The sequence below is a fragment of the Mustela nivalis genome, assembly GCF_964662115.1.
Source record: "Mustela nivalis genome assembly, chromosome: 4".
NCBI classification, from domain to species: domain Eukaryota; kingdom Metazoa; phylum Chordata; class Mammalia; order Carnivora; family Mustelidae; genus Mustela; species Mustela nivalis.
Genome location: NC_139023.1, coordinates 32,779,196 through 32,797,336, shown reverse-complemented (window position 1 = coordinate 32,797,336; position 18,141 = coordinate 32,779,196). Strand labels below are relative to the sequence as shown.

The following is an 18,141-nucleotide window of genomic DNA, read 5'->3' as shown; positions in this document are numbered from 1 at the left end:
AATTCTGGATTATTTTTTTAGATCTGTCTAGTTTGCTAATTCCCTTGTTAGTTAGCCTCTGGTCTACTGGTTGATATGTATGTTGGGTTTGTGTGTGTGTGTGTGTGTGTGTGTTTTTAAGGTTTTATTTATTTGACAGAGAGAGACACGGCAAGAGAGAGAACACAAGCAGTGGGAGAGGGAGAGGGAGAAGCAGACTTCCTGCTGAGCAGGGAGCCTGAGGCAGGGCTCAGCCTGAGCCAAAGGCAGACACTTAACCGACTGAGCCACCCGGGCACCCTGTATGTTGGGTTGTTAATTTCAATGATTATATTTTTCATTTCTAGAAATTGTTTATTTTTCACCTTGCTTATTTGTTTTCTTGTTCCTTAAGTTTTCAAACTCCTGTTTTATCACTTACCATATTAAATGTGTCTATTTTATATTCTATAAATGAAAATTGTATCTGAAATTTTTTCATTCTTACTGTATTATCTTTTTACTTTGTGTACTCATTCATGATGCCATGTCTTTGTTTTTTAATTGACAATTATTCATTTTCCATGGAGTTTAGTATTTTGGAACTATTCGAAGGATTGAAGATGCATTTCTGCATAGTTTGCTTGTGCCTCACTTAGCTGCTGAGAGTACAGCCTGGGACCAAATTAACTTAAATTCTTTGCGCTAGACTTTTTAGACCACGTTGGTAGCATGAATTCAGACTGCAGACTTGTGTGAGGGCTGACTTAGCCTTATGTTTTTCATCCCCACTATTTAACACCAAAGGAGAGGTTGGCATGCTTTCTTGCTGTTCCCTTCTGTGTGTGTGCTTTTTTTTAATTTTTTTTTTTTTTTTAAGTTCACAGTTATGCTGTCTGTCTAGCTTTTTTTCTGGGAGTCTCCTGTTAGATGTTCCATCTGGAATAGAATGTAGTCATCTTCTATCTCTCATGCCTCTAACAGCAATGGAAGTAGAAGCTCAAAGACTATAAACCTCAACAGAGGGACACCTGGGTGACTCAGTTGTTAAGCTCTGCCTTGGGCTCAGGTCATGATTCCAAGGTCCTGGGATTGACTCCCACATCAGGTTCCCTGCTCAGTGGGAAGCCTGCTTCTCCCTCTCCCACTGTCCCCCAGCCCCGCTTGTGTTCCCTTTCTCACTGTCTGTCTGTCAATTTAAAAAAAAAAAAAAATCTTTAAAAAAAAAACCCACCTCAACAGAAATCTCAGGGGAAAGGTTGCTTGGCTTTGGTGTTCTCACTTAGTCTGTAGAGGTTCAGCTTTCCTTTTGTTTTTGCCCTCTTTGCATCATTTTTTGTGAGCTTAGCAATGTGTTTGAAAAGATTTCGTCCAAGATATCTAGTTTGCTGTGCAGCATTAAAATGAAGTCCTTTATTCATCTATTTATTCAAGAAGTGTTTTAGTTTTAAGGGTTTTTATTTATTCGTTTTGGAGATAGAACAGGGGGAGGAGCAGAGGGAGCGGGATAAGCGGACTCTGCTCTGAGGACAGAGCCAGACTCAGGGCTCTATCCCACATCCCTGAGATCATGACGTGAGTCAGAATCAAGAGTTGGGCGCTAAACTGACTTGGCCATCCAGGCACCCCAAGATGTATTTATTGAACGCTTTTTATATGGCAGCAAAATAGAATGACTCTGACTTTATTACTAAAATGAAAATTAAAACAAAGTTAAGCAAACAAAAATAATACTGCATGGTAAATACCACGGCGGAGGAAATACTGTGTGCTGCAGAAGTACTTAGAGGGGTATTGAACTGAGTCTTGAATGATTGAGAAAGGAGAAATTTTTCCATGAGGAAATGTTACCTAGTTAGGGACCTAAAAGAAAAAAGTAGGTACTGGTGTGATGAATGGTAGAGAAAGGCAAAACCGCAAGTGTTTTAGTGTGATTAGGTTAGTGAGTATGGGACCTGGTGATGATGTTGGTAGTTTTGAGAGCACAAGGAATGAATATCAGGTGGTCAGCAAAGTCAGATCAAGGTTTTGTTGAGGAATTTGGACTTTGTTTTCTAGACACTGGGAATCTGTTAGAGTATTTTAAGTAGGGGAAGTACTTGATCAGATTTAAAGTTTTAGAAAGATAATAGTTGCTTACTAGAAAACCCATTGGAAAGGAAGGAGAGTGAGAGCAGTATTACAAATGAGGGTCTAGACTAAGATAATGGCGATGCTTTTTTTAAGTGAGTAGATGAACTGGAGATTTAGGAGCTGAATAATTAGGACTTGGTGATTGAATTTAGGAAAAAGAGAAGAAGATCAAGTAAAGCATAGTGCCTGGTTACTGACTGGATTGGATGATTGTATAGATGATTCATTGATTTCTAAAATTGGGAATACCAAAACGAGTGTGTATTTTAATGAGAAGATGGTGATTTAGTTTTGGACATCTGAACTGTAGGTGCCTCTGTGACATCTTAACAGATGACTGGTAGGCAGTTGGGTGTGCTGCTTTTCTGCAGTGAGACATCATCATCTCATCATCTCTTGGCTGGATTACTGCCTACTCCCTGGGCTTCTACTCTTTCATGCTCGTTATTCTTCAGCCAAACCAGTCTCCCTTTGGTTCTTAGTAAATAAAAAAACCTCATTCTCATTATAGGGCTTTTGCTCTAGGTGCTTTCTCTTTTCAAGGTGACCTTCTACACATGGCTGACCCCTTTTGGTCACTTATATCTTAGTTAAAATGTCAACTCTGCACAAAGTCATTCTTTAATCATTTCATCTAAAGTAGCCACCCATTCAGTTGGTTAAGCGTGTCTGCCTTTGGCTCAGGTCATGATCTCAGGGTCCTTGGATTTAGCCCTGTGTGGGGCTCCCTGCTTAGCAGGGAGTCTGCTTCTCCCTCTGCCCCTCTGCCTTGCTTGTATGTGTATGCATGTGCTCTCCTTTACTCTCTCTCTCAAATAAATAAATAAAACCTTAAATAAAAATAAAGTGGCCACCCAGTCAGTCTTTAATATTAGCCTAATTTTAATTCTCTCTGTGAGTAGCAGTTAATACCGATTGATATTTTCAATATTTCTTTTATTTCTCATTCCCTCCTTGTTTCTAAAGCCCCATAAAAGCAGGAGACTCAGTGCCTAGAGCAGTGGTTTGCACGAAGTAGGGGTTTAATAAATATTTGTAAATGAGTGAATGCAGAGTTCTAACTTGGGGAGAGATTTAGGATTAGCTATTAACTATATCCAGGAGAAAACTGAAGTCATGAGTGTATCTGGGGCAGTTCAGGAAGGGAGTTCAGAGTGAGGAGATAAGATCTTCCAGTACAGAAATCCCCAGTGACTCAGGGGCAGATGAAAGAGGAGAAACCTGCGGAGAATACTTCAGAAGGAGCAGCCTGGAGAGGTGGGAGGGAAACCACGGGGAATATGGTGTCAGAAGAAGAGAGTGTTTGAGGAATAATAAACATTTCAAGACTACCTTTTCTTCAGTTGGATGCCTTTCACAGGGGAATATGTTACAGATTCCTAGAGAAACCTGTGCTTGTGTTTACAGTGCCTGTTTTTCATCCTTTTTCCTAAGCCCCATCCTCCCTCTGGGCTTCCTGTGCAGTTTTAACCAATTCGTTCTCTTTTCCTTGTGGTGATGGAGAACTGCAGGGACGAATATTGATTGAGAGTTTGCTATTAGAAGATGAAGGGATGGAGAGTGTAATGAGTCCCTCAGTTCCAGAAATAAGCATATTTATTGGAACATAGAAATGGGAAAAGAAGTGATAAAATCATACAATTCAGGAAAAAATATGTTATAATACTCTTCTGAGGTGAACATAGATTCAGGCAAAAGCACTTAATCTTGGTTCTGCTATACAGAATGTTTGAAATTGAAATCCATGACCAGGTTTCTTTTTTCTCCGCTGACTGAAATAAAAATGGTAGTTTATTTTCTTATATTAGAAATACATTGTTTACTGATGGTTTCATTTTGGGCTCAATTTTTCAAAATTTGCTCAGGTCAAATTAGAACTTGTTAGCCATTAGATAGAAAGCAAGTAATTGCTTGATTGAAAGATAATTTGTATATTTAAGGATTTGAGATTGACTTTTGAATAATTCAAATCACATGGTAAAGTCAGGAACAGCTCATTAAGAGGCAGAGACTTGCTAAGGAATCCTTAAATTTTTAAGGAGCATTCAGATGTTTTAAATTTTAGTAAAATTGGTTTTAATTTTGCTAATGACAGCAGATGTGTGGCAAACAGCCAGGGGTTGAGCTTTAAACAAGTGTCTAGAGATATTCATGGATAGACTATCTAGTTATTTATTGAAATCATAAAGATTCTACTCCAGTGATAGAATATAAGTTTATAAATATGTTAGTGTGCCAAATAAGTATTCATACCTGTTTTTGAACCATTTACTTGCATTTCTTGTTTATGATTCTTAGCACTATATTATTAGTAGCATCTAGACAGTTTGTAGTGAGAAAAATATCCAGAAATATCAGTCTTAGAGCAGATTGTTTCATGTGATGTGGTTGAATTACTTTGATCATTGTGAAAAAGTGGGTTGTCTCTGAAACTTTTGACGGTAGATTTTAGCTGTTCAGATACTAGGTGAGTGATGAAATGTTTTCCCTTACTTTTGTCTGTGCTATTCTCTCTTCCTACAACAAAATTTTAAGAAATTGATATATAGATTTTTATAAAGATGCTTTAGAATTTGCAAATAAATTAAAAAAAGACAAAAATGAAATCATATTGAACTGTTTGGTGTCAAGTGTTGTAAGCTGTAGTTATTAATTAGTGTGTTTTAAATTTTTAAAAAAATTTTTAAGTAATCCCTGAACCCAGTGTGGGCTTAACTCACAACCCCGACATTAACAGTTGTATGCTCTACTAACTGAGACAGCCAGGCGCCCCTAAATAGGAGTGTTTGATACTATCATGATGTACTTAGGATTTGATGTATAGTTAAAGCCTTTTGGATTTTGCGTATGTGTTTTAGTTATCAAAACATAATGTATCATGTTAAGTCATTTCTCCAGTTCACTAAAAAAAAACTCTAAGGATATACTAAAAATTAGATGTAAGATTTTTGCTTTTATTTTTTTATTTTTGAATATTTTATTTATTTATTTTTGAGAGAGGGAGAGAGGCACAGAGGGAAAAGCAAACTCTCCACTGAGCAGGGAGCCAGGTGTGGGACTCAGTCCCAGGACCCTGGGATTGTGAGCTGAGCTGAAGGCAGATGCATAACCGACTGAGCCACCCAGGTGTCCTTTGCTTTTATTTCAAAGAGCTTTGTCTTTGTTAGTGCCTAGGCTGTTGGCATGTAATTTACCTGTAAAACCTTTGAAGGAAGGTAAATCAGTGGCTTAGGCAGAAATTCTTATCAAGATAGCATTTTGAATAGATGCTTTGAGGTATCTGTTCTACTTTTCCTTGGAGTGATAGGTAAAATATAGAAAGAGAAAATTGAAGAAACAACTGGACTCAGAAAAAGTTGTGCTGTGTCCAAGGAGTGTAATAGAAGGTGCTGGACTGTGGTCTGTAATCAGACATTGGCCACGAGGGGTTCCGTTTGGTTAGGATAATAAATCTACAGGTGCTACATGCATGGCCAGGTGCTGGAATCAGACTCATTGTTTGAACTTACCCACACGCTCACATATCGGAGGCTAAACTGGCTTCTTCCATTTGTTATGTGAGGCTTTGTCTTGTAGGAAGTTGTAAGTTAGGGAGGCAAGAGGGAAAAAGAGGAATTGGATCCTGCTATTTGCTGGTTTCGAGACTGGATCGAGGGGTGGGAATTTCAAACTGGCGGTAGGAAATCTGGTTCAAGACAGAAAGACCAGATTGAGTTTTGAGGTAGAGCATGAGGAGAATGAAAGGATATATCTTACTCAGAATAGGATACTAATTAACAATTAGTTAATTAATAGGATTGTAATCTCCCAAACATAAAAATACACAAAGGATCATATTGCAATGTGTACATTTCAAATCAACACATTATACACCTTAAACTTATAAAATCTTGTATGTCAATTGTATCAATTAAAAAAATGCATGAAAAATCCTAGCTGTAAGAAAGCCAACAAAATCAAATGTGTATTATCTCTAGATGATGCTAAAATAACAGCCTGAATTGCTTTAAAATAAGTTTAATGTCCTCAGAAAAATAAGTGAAGTACTCATATTTGAAATACATACTGGCAGAGTAAAACCAGAACAAATAAATCTGGAAAAGAGCCAACTAGAAATCTTAGAAATGAAAGTGTAGTCACTAAAATAAAAATTTAATAGATTAGGGGCACCTGGGTGGCTCAGTAGGTTAAGTGTCTGACTCTTGGTTTTGACTCGGGTCATGATCTTGGGGTCCTGGGATCAAGCCCTGTGGTGGGATCAGCTTGAGATTTTATCTCCCTCTTTCCCTACCTACCCCTCTGGCTCCTTCTCACTCTTGAAAAATAAATAAATAAATAAAATTTTAAAAAAGATTTTATTTATTTATTTGACAGACAGAGGTCACAAGTAGTCAGAGTGGCAGGCAGAGAGAGAAGAGGAAGCAGGCTCCTTGCTGAGCAGAGAGCCCAATGTGGGGCTTGATTCCAGCACCCTGGTATCATGACCTGAGCCGAAGGCAGAGGCTTTAACCCACTGAGCCACCCAGGTGCCCCTAAATAAATCTTTAAAACAAAAGTCTTTTTTTTTTTTTTAAGGTTTTATTTATTTATTTGACAGACAGAGATCACAAGTAGGCAGAGAGGCAGGCAAAGAGAGGGGGGAAGCAGGCTCACTGCTGAGCAGGGAGCCCGATGCGGGGCTCCCTCCCAGGACCCTGGGATCATGACCTGAGCTGAAGGCAGCGGCTTAACCCACTGAGCCACCCAGGTGCCCCAAAACAAAAATTTAATAGATCAAATAGTCATCGTCAAGTAGAGGATTAGTAAATTGAATTGACCCTTGTGTGCATAGGGAAGCAAAAAGATTAAAAAAAAAAAAATGAAAAGGCACTTAAAAGGCATAAAGCTCTTGGCTACATTTAATAGGCCATTTTAGAGAGAATAGAGAATTTGTTGGGAAGGCCTGTGGTTTCTTCAACTGCTGTTCTCTTTTAAAACCCATGTGGCAAGCCCTGCAGCAGGAGTAGGAGAGACAGTAAATTCTGTGTTTACCGGAGCATTTTACACTGCTGCACTGAGGGCACATGCATCTTTAGTGGGACTTGGAATTCTGGAGAGTTGTCTTTATGAAAAACTGGTTATAATTTTCTTTAAATCCCATCTCTTAGTTTTCCCTTTTGTTACATTTCGGGGAACATCGAGAAACCATGAACAAATTTAGTAATGCAGAATTTGACTTCCGTTTCTTCATGAAGGCTTTACTGCCAAGGAAATTCTGGACCAAAAAATTAATGAAGTTTGGTCTTCTGATAATAAGGATGCCTTCTCTATTGCAGACCTGGGAGGTATTCTAAAGAAACATATGAGATGGTTAAAAGTTCTTTGGGTCATCCCCTTTTATGCATTCAAATGCAAAGATAGAACCATAGTGAAGACCAAACTTGGGACAGAGATCACAAGTAGGCAGAGAGGCAGGCATAGAGAGAGGAAGCAGGCTCACTGCTGAGCAGGGAGCCCGATGCGGGGCTCGATCCCAGGACCCTGGGATCATGACCTGAGCTGAAGGCAGAGGCTTAACACACTGAGCCACCCACACGCCCCAGATGATGACTTCTGATAGTGAAGTTAAACTGATGAAAATTGCCAAGTTACATCCAAAGGTAAAGTGGGTTTTGCAGATTGCCACTGATGATTCCAAAATAGTTCGTCTCAATTTTAAATTTGATGCCACACTCAAAACCAGCAGGATTCTTTTGGAATGGGTGAGAGAGCTAAACATTGATTCCATCGATGTCAGCTCCTACGTGGGAAGTGGCTGTACGGAGCCTGAGAGCTTTGTGCAGGCCATTAATGCCTGCTGTGTCTTTGACATGGGAGCTGAGGTTGGCTTCAGCATGTATCTGCTTGCTATCAGTGGTGGCTTTCCTGGATCTGAGGATGGAAAGCTTAAATTTGAAGAACTTAGTATCAAATTTATCAGTTATAAACCCTGCACTGGACAAGTATTTCCCGTCAGTCAGACTTGGGATTGAGAATCATAGCTGCGACTGGCAGATATTACATTGCATTAGCTATTGTGCTCGCAATTAATATCATTGCCAAAAAAACTCATATTAAAGGATCACACAGGCTCTGATGATGAGGGTGAGTCGAGTGAGACTATGTACATGAATGATGGAGTATATGGATCATTTAATTGGATCCTTTATGATCGTGCACATGTGAAGTCCCTTCTGCAAAATAGATGCAAACTGGATGTGAGGTACCATTCAGCTAGCGTATTGGGACCCACGTGTGATGGCCTTAATCACATTGTTGAGAGCTGTGATTTGCCCAAGAGGCATGTGGGCGATTGGATATTCTTTGATAAAATGGGTGTTCACACTGTTGCTGCTGCTTCTGCTTTGGATGGGTACCAGAGGCCAGCTGGGTGCTATAAAATTTAGGGGCTGACGTTTGATTCTGTAGCAAATCCTGAATCACGACTTCCTGCCCTAAGTAGAGGACTAGGACGTTAGCCCCCTGCCTGCATCCTGTGCCTGGGAGAGGAGGACAATGCGTTCTCCCGCTCACTGCCTGTCCTTCAGCTAGCATTCGCGTGTGAGTGCCATTCCTGTAGCTGTTAACTTCAAGTCTAGCTTGGGTTGTGGGATTTGAAGGGACAATTTAAATTAATTACTGCTAGTTTTGAAATGTCTTTGTAAGAAAGATTGGCACGGATGCAACAATATGGAACACTAGGGAGATGGAGTCATTTATCTGTGTTCCTGTGGAAACTAATTGAATTTTTTTTTAAAGATTTTATTTATTTATTTGACAGAGAGAGATCACAAGTAGGCAGAGAGGCAGGCAGAGAGAGAGAGAGAGGAGGAAGCAGGCTCCCTGCCGAGCAGAGAGCCCGATGCGGGACTCGATCCCGGGACGCGAGATCATGACCTGAGCCGAAGGCAGCAGCTCAACCCACTGAGCCACCCAGGTGCCCCTGAATTTTTGTTTTTAATGGGAGTTTTATTCACCTCTCACACCCGCTACTGAAGAATGCCCCTCAGCTGCTGAGCAAGCATTTGTAGCTTATACTTTGGCAGAATGGGCCAAAAGCATAGTGTTGTGACCTGTTTTCAAAATAAAGTATCTTGGGGTGCTTGGCTGCCTCAGTCATTTGGGTGGGTGTCCTACTCTTGGTTTTGGTTCAAGTCATGATCTCAGGGTCCTAGGGGCAGGCTCTGCATTGAGCTCTGCGCTCAGCAAGAAGTCTTTTTAGGATTCTTTCCCTCTTCCTGTCCCTCCCTCTCTGCTACTCTTCCTGATAAATTTCTTTGAAAAAATATTTTGAGGGGCACCTGGGTGGCTCAGTTGGTGGAGCCTGAGTCTCTTGATCTCAGGGTTATAAGTTAAAGCCCCACATTGGGTGGAGAGATTACTTAAAAATAAAATCTATATTAAAAAATATCTTGAAATTAAAAAGAAAAAAGAAAAAACTAAGTGACTATCCTGAATTTTGTTTTGAGCTCCAAAAAGGGAATAGATTTAAACATTTGTGTGTATTGTTTAGCTTTTTTTTTTTTTCTTTATTGTGTGGTAACTTATTGTGTATATGCTTTTGTGTTTTACTTCATTACATTTTGGTAAGATTTATCCTAATGGTATATGTGTCTGGTTCATTCATTTTCATGGGGATAATTAGAGTACATACTTTTGAGGGCTGTGTGAATTAAATGAGTTGATAAATGCAAAGTGCTTAGAATAAATAGTGGTTGTCACATAGTAAAGGCTCAAAGAAAGATGGCCATTATTATATTTATAATATTCACTACTATAAAATCTATGACTATAACAGGGTATAACTGTCAATGCTTGTAGACATTTGGGTGGTTTCCAATTTGAAGCAACAGACCAGTGCTGCTCTGAAATACGCATTTACTTTTCTCCTTGTACTCTGTGCAAGTTTCTATTAAGGCAAATATATTGCCCTAGAAGTAGAATTTGCTAGGTCACAGGTTACGCTTGTGTTCAACTATATCAGATAATGGCAACTTGTTTAGCAAGGTAATTGTGTCTGTTTGTATTTCTACCAGCAGTATATGAATTCTCATTGCTCCAATCCTTGCCAACATTAGCTATTGATGTATTTCTTCATTTTCTTCTAATGATGGTTGTAAAATGGCTTCTTGTAGTTTCGTTTGGGTTTTGTCCATAATGAGGCAGCCATTTCTTCATATGTTTATTTGTTATTTACATTTCCTTTCTTTCTTACTGTCTTCTCTGTTTTTCTAATGAGATTTTTTTTCTTGTTGATCTAGAGTAATTCTTAAATATTGGTAGTTATCATTTGTTGATCCTATTTATTAGAAATATCTTTTGCCAATTTGAAGCTTTTCTTTTCTTTTTTTAAAGGATCTTTTGGGCGCCTGGGTGGCTCAGTGGGTTAAAAGCCTTTGCCTTCGGCCAGGTCATGATCCCAGAGTCCTGGGATCAAGTCCCGAATTGGGCTCTCTGCTCAGCAGGGAGCCTGCTTCCTCTCTCTCTACTTGTGGTCTCTGTCAAATAAATAAATAAAATCTTTAAAGGATCTTTTGATGGACAGAAGTTTTGAATTTTGATTTAGCAGAATATACCCATTTTTTCTTGTTTAAGAAATCTGTCTGTACCATAAAAATATTGTCTGTTGTCTGTTAGGTGTGTAAATGCCTTAACATGTAAATCTTTACCTGAAATTGCCTGTTTATGGGGTGAGTTATATTTAATTTAATTTTTATTTAATTACTCATTTATTTTGGGGGGAGGGAGTTGTACAGTTGTCCCAGTAGCCACTTGATAGTCATCCTTTCCTCATTGTATTCCTCATATTGTATCTCTACAATAGTTTTTTTACCCCCAAGATTTTATTTATTTATTTATTTGAGAGAGAGAGCACAAGCAGGGGAAGGAGTAGAGGGAGAGAAAGAGGGACAAACAGCCTCCCACTAAGGAGGGAGCCCAGCATGGGTCTTGATCCCAAGCCCCTGAGATCATGACCTGAGCCAAAGTCAGATGCCTTACTGACTGAGCCACTCTAGGTGCCCCTCTAGAGTAGTTTTGAGTAAAAGAATTCATAGTATGTGTCATCGTTTTGTTCCTTATTTTAAGATTTTATTTATTTATTTATTTATTTGAGAGAGAGAGAGACAGTGAGAGAGAGTATGAGAGGGGGAGAAGGTCAGAGGGAGAAGCAGACTCCCTGTGGAGCTGGGAGCCCGATGCGGGACTCGATCCTGGGACTCCGGGATCATGACCCAAGCCGAAGGCAGTGGCTCAACCAACTGAGCCACCCAGGCACCCTGTTCCTTATTTTAAAGAAACACATCTAAATTTTTCACCATAAGGAAATCCCTTATGTTAATTTTCAAAGTTTGAAAGTTGTATGGGTGTTGAATATTAGTGAATGCTTTTTCTTTAGCTCCTGAAATGATTCTATAGCTCTTGTTCTTCAGTCTGTTAATTAGGGGCATTGATAGGTTTACTAATGTTTGACTACTCTTGAATTCCTAGGATAAATACAACTTGGTCTATCATGTATTATCTTTTTTATACATTGCCAGATTGTTAGCTAATATTAAGTTTATAGGTTTGTATGAAAACAACTACTTATTGTTACTTTTTTTTAATAAACTTTATAGCAGAAAATATAGGCGCTGAACTGAAAGCTCCACTTATTAAGCAAGAGCCTCTCCAAGTAAGAGGTAAATATATTTTATTCTGTTTTTCATTATAATGGTGTTTTGAATATACAAAATTAGTTTATATAGAGCTCTGTATAATTGTATTATTCTGAGTATACTGCCTATTTTTATTTTTCTTTAAATATACTGACTGTAAAGATTTATACTCCTGCTTATAAGCTAATTTCTACTGAAGTTCACTTTGCATTTGGGTTATAAATTTGGTGGTAATTATTTTTTCAAAAGCCCAAAGAAGGAAGTAATGGCAAATAAAAGTCACCCATTGCTTTATCATTTTTAGAAAAGTAATGTGATTAAACAGACCAGTACCTTTCAGTTCCAGCACATTCAAATCCAAATAGAGTTTGGACATTCTTGTCCAACTTTCTTTTTTAGGAATAACTGAGTGACGAAGGCAGTCTTGTTTGCAGCTCTGCTCTTTGTAATGAACTATGTCTCCTGTCTACAAAGCAGCGTGTTTGACAAGGGCAATAACTCTGTGACTAGAAGCATCATGGCTTTGACATCAGACAAAAGTGGATTTGGTTTGTGGTTCCAGGATGTATTAACTGTATGGCCTTGGGCATTTTCCCTGTGCCACAGTTTTCTCCCTTTTAAGACTGTGCTAAAAATGGGATTTCTTTTCTAGGATAACCTTGAAGATGATCCATAGTATATATAGTGACAGTTTAAAATAATTAACATTGATAGCTGTCACCATCATCAATACCCTGGCCAGGACAGGCCAATAGGGATTTCCGTATACTTTGAAGAAATCTTTAAAAAGTAATTTTAAAAAACACTCAGTTTTTCAGAAGAAAGAATAATTATTTGCTCCAGAGGAGCTCATCTGGATATAGAATTTTAGGATTATTAGAGTAAGCCAGTTTAGAGACTTGAAACTCACAGAAAAAGAATCCTGAACTTCCTTAGATGTTTTTTCAAATAAAGTTTTGATTTTTATACTGAACTTTATGTTTGGAATGTTCTTCTTATTTTTGCATTCGATTTTAATAGTTAATATGATATCTTAAGAGTCTTTTTTACCTACTGTATTGATGAATCATTTTAGTCTTAATTTGCTCTTCCCACTTCAAAGTACAGAGGAAAACTTGTTAATTAATATCTGAGAATAGAATATGAAGCATCAGGGTGATAGTTAGAAATGGAACACATGACTTTCTATTGTTTTGCCCCTGCTCTTCAGATATTTGCTTATTTTATTTATCTGTGTCATACAATCGAAAGTCTCAGTTTCTGATTTATAAATATAGACCTATATTGGTGTAGTTTTTGATTCACAGGCTATAACTGATGCCAAACTGATACTTTGTTATTGATCTCTGGGTTTTTTTTTTTGTTTGTTTTTTTTTGTTTGTTTAATGAACAACTTGATACTTGGTAGTAGGGAAACAGTTTAGTAGAAGGTAGTATTTTACCTATAATCTGTAGTAAACGTTCTATAATTTTTAACTGATAAAAATATTTCTTATGTTTACTTTAGCTTTCTTATGGACTATGGTGAAATAGTCCAGCAGCTTTAGGCTTTTTTGACTGCAAGTCATATAAGAAATATTAATGACCTCTACTATATATATATATATATATATACACACACACACACACACACATTATTGTATGTAACTGAAACAAAAGCTTTCACAAAACGTACTTATTTATTGTATGTGGTAATGTTTATTCACTTTTTATTTGAATTTTTTATAAAATGCCGGTTTTACCCTGCAGTTTAGAAAACATTGAACAAGCATGTGATTTTTTTTTATTGAAACCTCCTTTTTATTTAGACCCTAGACAATTTATTATTATTTTTGTAGACCTTTTATATTGTATTAGTACAATTTAAACAGACCAGGAATACCTATACAGGGTATCCATTAGACAAAGGGTTGAAATTTGGCGTCAGTTACAGATGACTTAGGAGATAAAATCTAGACGGCTACAAATGGAATTCTGTCCTAATCTGCACTTGGGAGACTTTCTTCTTCTGGTGCCATTCAGTGCATCAAGAAAAACATCAGTTTTTCTATGAAATTCATTAGTGAGCCCTCTTAAATATCAGCATATGTTCATCTTCCAATGTGATTTCTAATGTCCATATTTATGTTTTTTTATATTTTTGGATTTAGTCAAAGCAGTCCTTAAGAAGAGGGAGTATGGACCAAAGTACACTCAGAATAATTTCATCACTGGAGTCAGAGCAATAAATGAGTTCTGCCTTAAATCCAGGTATAGTAGTTGTTTTTTTTTTATAAAATGTGGTAGTTCTAGCTCATCTACATAACCTTGTATTTCTTAGAATGTGTTACTTGCTGCTATCCATGTGGAAATTTTCCCATGACTCCTTCCTAAATTGAAGAACTAATTTGTCCAGTTAAAAAAAATGTTGAAATTGCTAGCTTATGAAACTGAATTCTGCTTCAGTGCGGGCAATCCAGTCTTTCCTGGTATCTTAAATCCAAAGAAGCAGGTTCTTCAAGACATCTGTATCGCACAAGAACTTTAGGAATTTTATTATTATGTTAATATGTGGCATATAAGATATCTTATCAATAAGATATTTGCATATTTGTATGTTTAACTTTTTAAAGTGTTGGGTTTTACATTGAAAAAATAAAATTAAAAAAAAAGTGTTGGGTTTTTTTTTGGCTAGTGGAGTTGAATAATTTAGTTACATATATGTTTATACTCCAACTCTGTTGAGCATAAGTTATTTTTGTTTTCTGATATCTTTTTGTTATGAATTTTCTTATAATCATAGATTTGTTGAGATATTTGTCACAAATTAAAAATTTCCCTTCCTTTCCGTGTTTACCTAAGCAAGCCATATTACATGGAAAATTTCTTGACAATTTAGTTATCAGATTTAGCCTCTCCTCCCCCTCCGCCCCGCCCATCACATCCTCTATGGTTATATTATCAAGAAATAAGAATTCTTATAATCAGTTTTATAACTTACATACCTATTACCAACCAGTTGTGCCATTGATTGATGTAAAACAATGTCCTATTTCACATGGAGTATTTCATTTAGTTCTCACAAAAATTTTGTGAATTTAGTAGATTAGGTATTGCTAGCTCCACATTGTAGGCCAGAAAACATAGTAAAGACATCACTGATGACCCAGCTCATTTACTAAGTCAGCATCATGGGGTTAGAATACATATCTTTGATGCCTTGTCCAAATTTTATACCAATATGTGATGGTTGGTTGTTGATTTATTGTATTGTATTTATTTTAAAGATTTTATTTTTAAGTAATATCCATACCCAGTGTGGGGCTCAAACCCACAATCCTGAGATCAAGTTGCATGCGCCACTGACTAAGCCAACCAGGCAGCCTATAATCTCCCAAGTTTAATTTCATGGAACTTATACCAGCTTTCTTTATAGGCCTTTTCATAACTCTTCTAAAATTTCCATAGGAAATTTGATCAAATTTAGAATGACTGTCGGGGCGCCTGGGTGGCTCAGTGGGTTAAAGCCTCTGCCTTTGGCTCAGGTCATGATCCCAGGGTCCTGGGATTGAACCCTGCATCAGGCTCTCTGCTCAGCAGGGGGCCTGCTTCTCCCCCTCTCTCTGCCTGCCTATCTGCCTACTTGTGATTTCTGTCAAATAAATGAATAAAATATTTTTAAAAAATTTTTAGAATGACTGTTTAGCAGTGTTGATGAATACATAAACCTTGAGAATGGAAAATAAATAACATAGAATTGACAGACACTCTTTATGACTTGATACCTGTAAATAATATTACCATTTAGTATCACCTCACTTAGTATTAATCTGGATATAAACAAGTATGACTATAAATTTTTTTTTAAAGAATTTATTTATTTATTTGAGAGAGAGACAGTGAGAGAGAGCATGAGCGAGGAGAAGGTCAGAGGGAGAAGCAGACTCCCCATGGAGCTGGGAGCCGGATGCGGGACTTGATCGTGGGACTCTTGGGATCATGACCTGAGCCAAAGGCAGTCGTCCAACCAACTGAGCCACCCAGGTGTCCCTATAATTTTTTTTTAAGATTTTATTTATTTATTTGACAGAGATCACAAGTAGGCAAAGAGGCAGGCAGAGAGAGAGGAAGGGAAGCAGGCTCCCTGCTGAGCAGAGAACCCGATGCAGGTCTCGATCCCAGGACCCTGGGATCATGACCTGGGCCAAAGGCAGAGGCTTTAACCCATTGAGCCACCCAGGTGCCCCTGACTATAAATTTTTGATTTAAATTCTTAAGTAAAGGATGTTACTCTAATCCATGTTTTTTTCTACTTTTTTTCATACATCAGACATTGCAGCGGGGTGTCCATAGCAGATAAAATACAAACACTAATGAAGAAATTACATCTCTTCCTATCACGTTATGGTATTTTTAGTGAGCATCAAGAAAAATTTTTATTTTTTCACTGTCTCTAGACCACAATTTTGTGTACAAAATGCCATCTTTAAACTGATTTTTCCAGCCTTAAACTGATCTGTATAGCCTTTAAAGATCAGGATCTAGGTAGTGGCTTTTACCTACCCCTAATAATCCTTCTAAGAACAAAAACTATGTGAACCTTTTCAGAATAAATTCAGCACGTTTCTTTCTTCAGTGATCTAGACCAGCTTCGAAAAATCAGACGACGAAGTCCTCATGAAGATACTGAATCCTTTACTGTATACTTGAGATCAGATGTGGAAGCAAAGTAAGAACATGCTTCTTCTAGAATAAATGTACAAGGCAAATTTTAGATTAATAAAAACCAATATTGGATAAAGGCTTTTAAATGATCTACTTTAAAAGCAGAATATTTTTATCTTTGCAAACTTGTTTGTGAATTACTAATATGTACTAGTTAACTAAAAGTATTTGATAATTTATAAGAAAAGTTGATGTTGAATTTACTTACTATTTAGAGTTAATTTAGAAACATTTTTTAAGTCCTGTGTATTTTTCCTAAAGGACCTTCTGCTTTGTTGTAATCTTTTCATGTAGTTATAGTTCATCTTGATTTAAATATAATTGCAATTAAGGCATTAAAATTGCCCATTGTTGATGGCCATATATGTATGCACAGATCCTTGGAAGTTTGGGGAAGCCCTGAAGCTCTGGCCAGAGAGAAAAAACTGCGTAAAGAAGCAGAAATAGAATATAGAGAAAGTAAGTATATTCAGTTTAAAGTGGAGTTAATTGAAAAGTAAGTTGTAGGTAAAACTTGGACCTTTAATAATTGCACTCCCTAGTAGTTGCATGCCTCTCCGCTTAGGCTCTCTTGGTTCTAGCAAATACTAATTGCCACTTTGGGATTCAGTTACTTTTTAAAAACAGTATCAGGATGCCTGGGTGGCTCACTCATTTAAGCGTCTGCCTTCATCTCAGGTCATGATCCCATGGTCCTGGAATGAATCCTAGCATCAGGTTCCTGGGTTAGTGGGGAGCCTGCTTCTCCTGCCTGCTGCTCCCCTCCTTGTGTGTTTGCATGCTTGTTCTCTCTCACAAATAAAATCTTAAAAAACAAAATAAATAAAATAAAAGCAGTATCTATTTTCTTGTGTTTTTCCTCTATAGCTCTTTTAAGGATGATGAGAGGAAACAAAGCTGGTTGGTGGTTTATTATAAGATACATGAATGTTATAATTTATGGTCTGATTTGAAGATTATACTTGTTCTAAAAGTGATTGTGCTTTCTTACAGAAAAGTCTGTTAATTCAGTTTGCCCGTTTCTACTTTACTTTTCTAATTGTTCTATTTATTCCAGGGAGAGTCGCATGAATTGGGGGAAGGGCCAAAAGAAGGGGGGAGAGAGAGACACACAGACTCCCACTGAACCCAGAGATGCCAGGCTGATCTCATGTCTCATGAGATCATGACCTGAGCTGAAACCAAAGCTGGATGCTTAACTGATTGAGCCACCCAGGCACTGCCTGCCCCACTTGTACTTTAATTCATTCATTCAACAGATATTTATCAAACATTTACTGTGAACTAGAAGCTGTGGTTGATGCTTGAGATTTAGTTGCAAATAAGACTCTCTGGGCATTTAACACTCCAATAGTTGAGTGACAAAGCCACCTTTATAGAATTAGGATTCAGAATTATGTGAGATATAATTTAGCTAATTCTTTGATTTACATATATATATTCATTAATGTCAAAAGTGTTGCACACTTGTGATTTAAAAAAGGATACAAAAATATAAAGAATAAAAGTCTCCTTTCATTTTCTCTGGTCACCATCTCATTTTGCTTCCTATAGATAACTAATGCTGGAAGTTTGGGATATATCTATCCAGAATATTTCTCTGCTGCATTTTCAAATTTTATATACATCATTTTTTTCACTTAAACATAAATTGGTGACACTATACCTATTG

At 37.4% G+C, this 18,141-nt stretch overlaps 1 protein-coding gene and 1 pseudogene across 3 annotated transcripts in view; both read left to right on the top strand.

Moving 5' to 3' along the window:
* Nucleotides 1–18,141, top strand: part of SLC30A9 (solute carrier family 30 member 9) — an 86,689-nt gene that overhangs the window by 14,128 nt on the left and 54,420 nt on the right. Inside the window, exons 3-6 of one of the 2 annotated variants that reach the window (XM_082728776.1) lie at nt 11,730–11,789; nt 13,916–14,015; nt 16,381–16,473; nt 16,846–16,928. In XM_082728776.1, the coding sequence (XP_082584902.1) occupies nt 11,730–11,789; nt 13,916–14,015; nt 16,381–16,473; nt 16,846–16,928 (336 nt within the window). Of the gene's footprint in view, nt 1–11,726; nt 11,790–13,915; nt 14,016–16,380; nt 16,474–16,845; nt 16,929–18,141 lie in introns of both variants that reach the window. The other variant, XM_082728777.1, reaches the window with a different exon arrangement.
* Nucleotides 6,978–8,547, top strand: LOC309863687 (ornithine decarboxylase-like; annotated as a pseudogene). The gene is made up of 2 exons: nt 6,978–7,529; nt 7,657–8,547. The product of its transcript is annotated as an ornithine decarboxylase-like (transcript).